Raw genomic sequence first — 11,212 nt, 5'->3', positions numbered from 1 at the left:
GTAAATCATTACGTCAATCAAGTACTCTTTAATAGACTATATTTTTAAAAGTGGTTTAAAATCTCTAATAGCGCTCATACAGTATGAATGCAAAGACAGAAAAAAATAACAGAAAAAAATATTTATTTACAAGTATACATTACAAAGATAAGCTCAATATTTCCCTTTAAAATGCATTAACTCCCTGTCCTTAAGCAGACCTATGAGAATCAAATACTCTTAGCCTGTTAGGATTTTATTATGAAGATTATAGCAAGTGCTGAATTTTATAGATACAGCTGCAGTTGACCAGGCATCCTCTAACATATTCTAATCTAGCCGATACATACAAACCAGATTGCATTTTATACCTTTCTGCTCCCTAACTATCAAATAAATGTGTGTCACACTTGTAACAGACCCTGTCTCATAACATCCAGCCAACACGTCACCCAACATGTCACACAGCCAGTCAGTATCCAGTGAGGAAACTGACAAGCCAGATGACATGGTAGACAGGGAGGGAAAAAAGGTAGAGTGAGCCGAGAAGAAGCCCTGAGTTGCTGGTATGTAAAACAGTACATGGGCTAAATAATATAAATCATTTTAAACTTCTTGTATTCTAAGTTACATAACGTATGGCAGTGTAGAGCATTAACAAAAGGTAAGGCATTAAAGTAGAGTGCTCTTCATACAAAAACAAATAGATGGTCACTGTTAAAGTATAACTACATTTCCTACCAGTTGATTTAAATCATTTGGATGCTGTATTTCTTGTTGCTGAAGTTGCAAATAAACTACACATTACTTAAAATTTTGGTTCTACATTCATAAAAGAGTGTTAGCGCATTACCAATACACATGAACACAATATTTGCATTAATTTTACAGTACTCTTATAATTACAGAAAACCTGAAGACCATGACCATGCCTGAAATATTCTCTTCTCCCAACCAGATGTCACATCTCAAGTGGCAGAATTTGAGCTCATTCAGAGTCAAATAACAGCTTTAATCGTTTGTGCTCTACCTCCTGCTTCAGTCTATTCAAAGTTATTTAAAGGCACATAAGACTGCTGTGAGCATGGCGAAGGACTGCTGGAGACCATGTGTTTGCCAGAGCTTTGACAGACTGTTTGCTTTGTGTTTTTATGAAGGGTTGGTGAAGGACTGCAGGGTGGGGTTATCTGGACTTCTGTGTCCTTGCTGTATAATGTGTGTAACGGAAGTTGGTCATGCTTGTATGTGTGACTTGGCGCCTGGCTCGAGGCTTCAGGTGTGTGGTGAATGTATGCTTGACTTAGAGCCAAGCTGAGGATCTCTGTCTTTTCCTTGTAGAAGCGTAGCTCTATGCCTCGACGCCGGGCCAACACCAGCTCCCTCTGTGCCACCTGGAGCTCCTCCCCCAACCGTCCTGGTGACCTTTGCTCCCGTCCGAGCCAATCTAGAGCCATGCTGCTACGCATGTACTCATCAAGACCCCGCTGAGAGTAATAGGCTATCACACTCTGAGAGGGAGGAAAGAAAATATGCCATCATCATGCTGTAACCAGGGGTCAGATTTGTCCTTGTCAAGACATGTACCTGTCGAGAGCACTGCCTTTCCCTCAGAGCTTTCAGTGTCCCGTTCCAGTGCAACAACTGGAAAACTGTCATCATCTCCTACATGGGAAAGACAGAGTAAGAGGGTGAAAAGGAGACACACATAGAGAGAGGAAGTCTTGTGAAACTCCATGAGTAATGGCTTGAATAACAAACCCAAACATCCAGCCCTGTGTACATATGTCTAACTAAGATAACACCTTAAGTGGATATTTCTTGAACTCACACCTAAAGTGTGGATGATTGGTTTGAAAAGATATTGTAAATCTTTATGCACCAGGTGGGTTTCACCCTGATTTATAAAACAATGTCTGGCTGAACAGCTGCCATGTGTTAAGAGCTAGTGACATTAGTGTTAAACACACAGGATCTATACATTAACTGACACTGACCTAATGAGCCACAGATGGAAAATGTGACACGTAACTTGTCTGGGGTTGAAGTCCATGTTGTACCAGCCGGCCTGTTTACTCTGTTTCCAACTGTACATCTGCCCTGTGCTACTTGCTTATGATTCTCTTTCACTACTTGCTACCTCGTGCACTGACTGCATGCACAAATTAAACACTGACAGCTGTATAGGTCATGGTTGATGCTGTGTGGGCAGGCTTTTGTATGTGTGCGACTAAATTACAGTGTCTGTGTATGCACATGTGCGCACACATGGAGATGTGAATATTACTTGGAAACTCTCCATCCTGTATGAGTTGTGCTTTAGCAGGAATGATAATGAACCCATTCCCCCTTCTAATAACCCTCTGTCTGCAGACATATGCTTATTTACACAAAGGTAGAAATATTAGGTGTTGCATACCAAGACTCCCTGCCAGGGTCTGACTGAGAGTAGGATGGGGTGAGAATAAATAGGCAAAAACAGAGTAGGCGGTGTAATGATAACAATGTATTGTGGAATTACTAAGCAGTAGTAGTGATATTTGTTATGTTTCCTAATGATTCCTTATTATGTAAAATGATCACTTAATTTGGTGTCCAATTATGAATACTCTATTGCAGATCCCTTAGTGGAAAGAAGTGCTTCACAGAGCCTGAATTATTTGAATTAAATTGATCTTTCACACCATTAGCATGATTTATGAGCACAGCTACAAGGACAACAGAGTTTGCAAAATTTGGTTTTGGTTGCACATTTTACCTGGAACTCCAGCATTGTCCTTCCTATGTAGGAGTGGAGGAGCAAACTGTAGATTCCTATACTGGTGCTTGAATCACATGCATCGTCTATGGAGACCTTTACAGAGACACACAACAGTGCAGGTCAACATTCATATTGAGACTAACTTTCAGGTGTAATAGTGTGTGTTTTCACTGTGTCACACTCACAGCACTGTCTGTGGCCGCCTGCTGCAAACTCTGAGTGATGAACTGAGGGTTGATGCGTCGACATGGCAACTCGTTCACAAGAGAGTTCATCAGAGCCACACGAGCCGCATCCCTTCGAGCCTCTGCCTGAGTGTCACACACCTGAGGATGAGGCGATGATGAACATGAAGGGTTAAACTGTCTAGAAGAGCTCAGAAGGGGAGGGAAAAGAAGTGAAACAAAGTCGTTTCAAACAGAAGTTTCAGGGTCTGCTGATATGTGTGGCTGCCTGCTTGTACATTACGATGATTTTACACTTCACTACAGCTAATCGTGGGATCAGAACTTAAATCAGCAATGAGATTAGGACATTAGAGGCATTCACAGATAACCAATCACATGCCTGCTCTGAGCTGGGGGCTACTGTCTGGGGCACAATGAGCCCATTGAGAAGCATCATGGGATTGAAACTGAACAACATCAATTTAAAACAGTCTTAAAAGTGTGTGTGACCATGTGTTTATTCTTGCTGAATGAGCACCCACATCGATATATAGACATGGATGTGATATAACTTGGCACAAAATCAAAAGCTTTTGGTCGAAAATATAACAATTTGTGGGAAAAGTAGATTCTGTTGTCTGTACACTTTGTGTGGCTGCAGCAAAATTAAGAGGACCAGTTGCAGATTTGGAATATCATTTTAATTAACCAGTGCTTAATTTGAAATAATAACCATGCCAGTTATTTACATAGACTGAATTGCATCGGTGATTTGCTTTTATTACATTTACAACTGGAACAGGAACATCACCTGCATCAGGTGTCATAGAAATACTGACTTTTCCTTTCTGGTCACCACATATTTGGTGGTATTTCCAACATAACATTATGGAAAATGTATGTTCTGAGTCATTAAGGCGGTTCAGGCATGTTACATTAACTACACAGAGACAGCACTGATCGTGACAAACACACCTTATAATTACCAAAGCAGCTTCCTCCTGGAAGGGTGACATAGCAGATGTACGGGGGACCAGGGGAAGGTGCAGACTCGTACAGCAGCAGGCTCTCTGTCTGGATGACTGTGTTCCCACCAGAACCATCTGATTCACTGAACGAACCATTTAACTGACTTGGATGCTTCTGCTCCCAGAAGTTATGGAGCATGGCCACCACATTCACTGCAAAACACATGGATGTTGAAAAAAAAAACAAAAAAAAACTGACAATGCTGAAAAAATTCATGACAGAAAGCAATCTGTTGGAGTATGAATACATGCATTTATCTCAGGGAGACTCACATCATCAGTCTTCCTACTGATACGTAAAACTTTCCGATAACTCGATAAGGTTTTCCTTAGAGGCAAAGTTTTTAGTCAGGGAAAAGAAAGACATCTGTAAATCTGCATTCCCAGACAGTGTTTATTTAAGCAGAATCAGGAAAGGCAGGGAAACATCCCATAACTTAAACAAATCAGTTTTTGACCCTTTGAGCTTTTTCTGGCCCTGAAAAATGTTTTAACATTTCCTGAGATCTTCACTGTGTACCAAACAGTTCACTGCAGCGCAGTGTATGGCAGCAGGGATAACTTGACTGACACTCACCTTACAAGAAATGTAACAAAGTTATGAGGAAAGAATGAATTGCTTACCCCTTTTATATTATTTTAATGCATGATTGTCAGGTCAGTGGCAAACACAGTTAGTTAAACCAACATGATTCTGATATTTATCCATTTCCTGCTGAAACTAACATTAAGTACTGTGTGTTATTTCTCAGTTACTCACAGTCTTTGGGGCTGGTGTCAGTCTCACTGTGCGACAGATATGACATGATGCTCTCTTCATCTTTCACTTTACTCATCCTCATTCACTGTTTACTTCCACAGCCGCCTCAAACACAATCAGTCCACTTTTCTCTGCTCCCACATGCTTCACCAAAATGATCCATCAGACTGACACACACAACCTTGGAAATGAAGAACCACCACCGTCATTGCAGCTCAGATTGGGAACATCATAAGAAATAAACTCAAAATCTGAAAAAGCCCTTCCACTCTCCCTTTCTCCACCTCCTATACTCCCTCTCTCCCCTCCTCCTTCTCCTCTCCTGTGTGAACATCTCACCAGGATTTCTCTTTTGAAGCAGACCACCTTTGTCACCCTCGCTGCCAATTAGCTCAGAGGGCCCCTCACTCTTTGTACACATGCACACACACACACAGAGGTGCAGAGGAGGAATGCCGAGCCCCGCCCCTCAGTCCTTGCAGCTGGCTAATCCCCGAGCAGAGTTGGATTTGTTGAAGACCGACAAAAAGTTGCCAAGTTGAACCACAGACAGCACAAGGCACCATCTTCAGGATCACAAAAATGATGAATTCTTCTCTGAGAAGTCCAGTATAGAACTAGCTTTTACATGTCAGTATCCAGGATCATAGGAACAATTCTGCCCAACATGTAGCGTCCAGGATGCGTGGGGGTGGGATACTTTTGACTTCACACACTAATTTGAGCCCACTGAGCCCAGGGTCTGAGCTCCATTCACCCTTCTCAATATGAATGGCCATTGTTCAGGTCTGAATTCACCCACTCTCTGAAAGCCTCTTACACATAAATGAACCAAATTCTGAAAAAAAGAGGGTTTCTTAGCTCTTGAGCTCTCTACTCTCATCATTTACATCTCACTGTGTGTGTTAAAATATGTCAGTGAAAGAGAATGAATGTGTCTTTTTCCTGCACCTTTTCAAGGTGAATGTATTGGTACGTTCTCAAGCATGTATGTTCCCACATGCTTGTATCAGTCTCTACTTTTTTGATTGGCTGCTGGGAGGGTGGAAGTAGTGAACTATTCAAACTACCATAATAGTCAGAAGACCTTTGAACAATGTGAGTTTTGCATAAATTAAAACTCCTCCCAGAGGCATTTAGTTTGAATCTTAAATCCACACCCACATAAATCACTGTCAGCAGTAGGCCTACTATAGTCAGAGTGAGGATGAACTAGAGACTTTGGCAATGGCAGATGACTCTATATGTTTACGTATGTTCTAGCGTTGTTGGAGGTTAATATGTCATGAGTATGAATTTAAAACAATGGGCCCAACTTTAATAACAAAAAGATTAAGTTGTTGAGGTCAGTTCTATTATTTTAAACAGAGAAAAACACACCTCAGTAGTAACATATAAATGCTTTAATTATCAACCAAACGGCTGTTATATTTACATTAGACTGTGTGTAAAGCATGATAGTAGACACCATTTCAAATAGAAAAAATGGCCCATCCTCATTCTTGACAGTTAGGAGAATTTTTGAGAGAAAGAGCCAACAAGAGAATACAAACAAGCCCCCACTGTTTTCTCATAGTTTTATCATCTGTCTCTGATGTTTCCATAACATCATTCCATAGCTGAACTTTTGTACAAGTCTTGCGGGATTTTTTCCATCAACCACCATGTGTTTACATCTCTTCGGATAACGTAACAGAGGAACCACGTGGCATACATGTTAACAAAAAGCATGTTGACATGGATTCTGTTTGTCCACCGCTGCAGTCCCATTCATCCCCAGAAGTGGGCACTCTCCATACTAGACTTGATGTTACTTTGGTTCTCCCTCCTGGACTTGGTCACCAAGTTGGCCTCTCCCTTCTGCAGACGTCTCCTCTGTGCTGCCTTCTGCTGTTTAGTGAGCTGCCTCCGCACCTTCTGACGGACCACCTCCTGCAGCACACACAATAGCAATGACAGCAGGTTATTACAGATGCATCTATGGACTGACTGACTGTGCAAGGCAGACGGCACTATGTAGACATGCTGCCCCTTAAATAGTCATAGATAGTGTGTGGTTGGCACTTCAGTGCAGACAGTTTTTTTGTGTGTTTGTGTGTGTGTGTGTGTGTGTGTGTGTGTGTGTGTGTGCTTCGCTTACTGGTGGTATAGTAGAGCAGCTCCCTACACTGCCCATTGTGGCTTCACTGTCCGTCCTCCTCCTCCTGTGTTCTGCCATGTGCAGGAGACTGTCCGAGTCTCTGCAGGAGAAAACACACCAAAATAATCTATTGCTATTATGTCACATTTTTATAACAGTGCATGAAAAGTTCAGTTTTATCAACCCTGCTTAATTTGACACAGTTAATGTGACAGTAATGGTCAAAAGTCTGAGAGCACTTTCCCATTTACTTGAATGAGGTCTCACACTTGTGGATCTCACTGTGCATTTTTGTCAAACTTCTGTCTCAGAAATTCATTAATCATTTCTCAAGTTGTCAGGCTCCTAATAACAGACCTAAAATTATTTGTGACCCAGTACCACAGCTGCAGGTGGAGTATTAAAACTTGAAATCATCATCTTATGACAGGTGCTTCTTTTTTGTGCTTGATTTGTGTAAACTTTCAATTACCTGAAGGGTTTGAACTCTTTGTTGGAGGCAGAAAGGTCTGTCAGCTCTGGGCACTCATCCTCTGCCTCCTTCAACTCTTCCTCTAACTCTTTCTCTGTTTCTTCATCACTTCTAGCAGCAGGTGCTGTCTCAGTCTCTGTCTGTGCTTCCCTTTTTTCAGTCTTTTCCTCCTCCTCATCTTGTCTGTCTGCATGTATGTCGTTGACTTTCAGACCCTCCAGTTCCAGCATCGCATGTTTGTATCCCTCGATGTCCACACACTCCTCTTCTCTTTCCTCTTCCTCGTCAGTTGCCTCTTGGTCACTGTCCTCCTCTGAATCATCTTCCACTCCCTCAGGTCCAGCTGGGTGTAGCAACGCACTGTCCTTTTCCAGATCTTTGGTGAAGCCGCTAGCTGAGACTTCAACGTCTAGAGAATATGACCGCCTGTAGGAATCAAGTGACAACAAAAGATCTTTACAGAGTTGTTTTCACTTCAAACTCAGCATTTTGTACTGTAAAAAAGGGAAATTATTCCAATTCAAAATGTGATTATCCAATATACTATATAACTGATCATTAAATTTCAGCACTGCAGCTCTATAGACATTTGATTTTTGGCAATAGCATGCCTCAAAAAAACAAAAAACAACAACAGGACAACAGTTTCAATGGTTCTCAATAAAAGCATATACTATATGTGTAATTATATTTGTGTGTGTCCGTGTATTAGTGTTTTATTGCAGCTGAAAAATTAAAGCAGTTACCTGATGTCTTTGAATGTTGGAAAGAGCTCACTCTCGTAATTGTACCTTTTAGCAAAGAAATCTCTGATACATTTGACGTCTCGGTCAAAATACCTAGAAACAAATGTTGGACAAGTGAACACGTGTACACCTATTTGTTTAATGAACTTCAACCATTGATTTTCAGCTTCATGGCAGAGACACCAACCATTCAGCATTAGGATGTGATGTGGACACCATTTGAGGGAAGTCGATCATAGTTATGTGGTCCTGGTCATCCAGCATAAGGTTGAACTCATTAAAGTCTCCGTGAATCAGGCCATGATTGGCCAGTTTGACAATGAGCTCCATGAACTCATTGTACAGGGCTGATGGATCCTGTAGCTCATGCACCTGACACCTGGAGGAAGGAAAAAGAGAGAGAGAGAGAGAGAGAGGGAGGGAGGGAGAGAATACAAACAAATTAGATAAGGAACAGAGAGCACAAAGAGTGTACTGTGTAATGTTTTTAATCCAAGAATGGCTCGTTTACATACAGTGGATATCCATTGATGAGCTCCATCACTACAGCATGTCTGTTGTAGTCCACAGGTTTGGGAACAGGAAAGCCTCGATCATATAATGCCTGAAAAATTAGGAGATGACTGAAAAGAATTCCTTAATTCCTACTACACATCTTATGAATTGGTTGGTAACATTTTCTTTCTGTTCCACATAACTTGCATGTTTTCTCTGATTTGTTACCTTACCTTCATGTAGGCAAACTCCTTCATGGCAGAGAGGCGAGAGAGGTAGAGCCAGGACACGTTCTTCCTGTGTTTGTGGTAATCTCTCTTGTTCTTGAGGTTCCTGAAGGAGGTACGACCCAGTCTGTGAAGCTTCAGCGCGTACTGCTCCCCGTTTGGGCTTGCCACAATATATATGTCTACAGGAGGAAAACACAAAGAAAACTCTTTTATGAATATGAGCACATGAGAGATTGGCTTTGGCAATGAAGCCTTGAAATCTGAACATATTCTCATTCACAAGAGAATCTTGAATCAATGAAACTAATGTCTTGCTCCATTTAATTTCTTCAGGTTCGCTTAAATTAATTTGTATTTTCACTATTACTTTATGATTACAGGTAAAAAAAAGAAAAAAAATGTTTTCTCACAACTTCCATTTCTAATGGTATTTGAATAGAAAAGTGTTGAGAATAATTCAGTATTACTGTTAATATGTCCTTTTCTTCATAGACATTGTCTTTTTATTTGAGGGTCTAGACCTACTATTAATAAATTACTATGTATCAAAGTTGAATCATTTAATTCTTGATCTCGCATGAACAATATCAACAAAAAGGGATTTGGATCATGTCATTGATTTCAATCAGATCTCTACAGTCAAACAAAAGGTGATTATGTGGAAGTATACACAAATATTCACACACTTTCCAAGATTTTTTTTCTTACCTGACTCTTTACCCACTCCCATCTGGTTGCCAACTGAAATTACCACTTCTCTGGAGCACAAGGTCTTCAAGGCAAGGTAGTCATATCCTCCGTAGTTCAACCTGTAGCCCTGCACAGCTGAAACCAACATATGAACACAACATTGAGAAAATAACCTACATGTGCCGTCTCTATCTGTACGTGTGAAAGTATCACTGTGTTTTCTTACTCTTGGTGCGTTCATAGACCACAAGTTTGTGCTTGACAAGCTCTCTGAGAATTTTATTGCAGCCACCATGTTTGAGGCTGGCGATGGATGACAGGAGACTCACTGGGACGATCTCATGGTTTTTCATCCCCATCTCAACCTGTATGAGGGGAAATTCCCAGGACAAAACAGAATATGATCATTAGGAGTGTTGAAATTCACTCCTGTTTACACCAACACAGTTACAATTGCTGTAGAGCGGAAAAACGAATTGATGTGAAACAAGCACTGCTTAATGAGACCATGGTCTGGGCTTTTGGTTCTTGTAATAGGATGATATTAATCTGAAGACGCATTTTAAAACTGTACATACAGGTCCATTATGTATAATTAAACGGTTTTTAGTTGCCCTCTGTTTATACTGGCCTTGAAGAGATCACTTCCTAACATGATTCCAATGTAAGTGATGGGATATGAAATCCACAGCCCACTCTCTGTGCAAGAATGCAGTTACAAATTTTTTTTTTAAAGTATAAATGACCTTGTTTGACTTACTATGCACTTCGGCAAAGAAATAAATGGGGAATTTTGCACCAAAGAAATACAGACCCTTGGAAGTTATCTGCTTGATTTGTCAAACACAGACAGTTGAGGCCTCTTATGAGCTTCAGATGAACTACAGAATACCTTTTTGTACAAAAAGTGGTTTGTGGATTAGGGCCACTGCTAACAATTATATGCATTACCAATTGGTCTGATTAAGTGATTGGGTATTTGGTCTATGACATGTCAGAAAATGGTGAATAATACCCATCAGAGGTTCCTGAAATCCTCCATATTTGACTTCTTCAAATATATTGTTTATTCCAACCAATATTACTGACTGATAGCACATCCTAAAACTCTAAATATATCCACTACTACTTGGCTATCATGTCCCCGTAACGAATATATAATAATGACCATAATCATACCCAACATGTAAGCACATTTTAAAATAACACATAATATTTGTATATGCTATAAGGTTTGTTGATGAATGTACTGTATATGCAGGGTTGACTATTAAATGCACAGCTAGCCTAGCACAGGCTAACTGAGCTCTATGGGCAGAACCAGGTTCAGTTAGCACGCCACTTACCGCCGTGAGGACACGGAAGTCATCTCGAGATAAATATCTCAACACCACAACATTCAGCTTCCCCATATTTCGACCGGCGCACAATAGTTGCCGTGTATACACTGTTGAAACGAATATTTCTTCAGCTAGTTGCCCACTTCTTCAGTAAACACATGTGCAGGGCGGAAGCTCGGTGAACGGAAGTGACGTCACTTCAGGTTTACGTTTGACGTCTTTGCGAAATACAAACACCACATGGCTCCTGGATGAGGAACCTACTTATTTAGTCTTTGTGTAGAGCGCACTTTATGGCAAACTGTCTGTACATCTATTTTCCCTTATATTAATTCCGAACTTCCCCTTCCCTTTTATAATGTATTGTTTGACTTTCTTACTCTTCTACCAAAATCATTTCCATATAA

The 11,212-nt window shown here is 40.7% G+C and overlaps 2 protein-coding genes across 2 annotated transcripts; both read right to left on the bottom strand.

Annotated features, from left to right (window-relative positions):
• Window positions 1–108: 108 nt before the first annotated feature.
• LOC139624033 (protein limb expression 1-like) lies at window positions 109–5,020 on the bottom strand. The gene is made up of 6 exons (XM_071482791.1): window positions 4,693–5,020; window positions 3,880–4,085; window positions 2,923–3,063; window positions 2,735–2,830; window positions 1,564–1,641; window positions 109–1,487 (listed from the first exon to the last, which is right to left on the bottom strand). The coding sequence occupies exons 1-6, from the start codon at window positions 4,772–4,774 to the stop codon at window positions 1,023–1,025; spliced, it is 1,068 nt and encodes a 355-aa protein (XP_071338892.1). The 5' UTR covers window positions 4,775–5,020; the 3' UTR covers window positions 109–1,022.
• A 1,060-nt stretch (window positions 5,021–6,080) lies between these two features.
• riok2 (RIO kinase 2 (yeast)) lies at window positions 6,081–11,010 on the bottom strand. Its single transcript, XM_071482790.1, has 10 exons — window positions 10,812–11,010; window positions 9,692–9,830; window positions 9,484–9,600; window positions 8,779–8,954; window positions 8,566–8,654; window positions 8,238–8,429; window positions 8,051–8,143; window positions 7,305–7,730; window positions 6,833–6,932; window positions 6,081–6,624 (listed from the first exon to the last, which is right to left on the bottom strand). The coding sequence occupies exons 1-10, from the start codon at window positions 10,875–10,877 to the stop codon at window positions 6,463–6,465; spliced, it is 1,560 nt and encodes a 519-aa protein (XP_071338891.1). The 5' UTR covers window positions 10,878–11,010; the 3' UTR covers window positions 6,081–6,462.
• Between the last annotated feature and the right edge of the window lie 202 nt (window positions 11,011–11,212).

This window comes from Trachinotus anak, unplaced genomic scaffold (genome assembly GCF_046630095.1).
Source record: "Trachinotus anak isolate AG129_WGS33_773 ecotype Australia unplaced genomic scaffold, CSIRO_AGI_Tana_v1 ptg000008l, whole genome shotgun sequence".
In the NCBI taxonomy this organism is placed as follows: Eukaryota; Metazoa; Chordata; class Actinopteri; order Carangiformes; family Carangidae; genus Trachinotus; species Trachinotus anak.
Note: the sequence above shows the minus strand (reverse complement) of the source record. Positions and strands in the feature narration are given on the sequence as shown.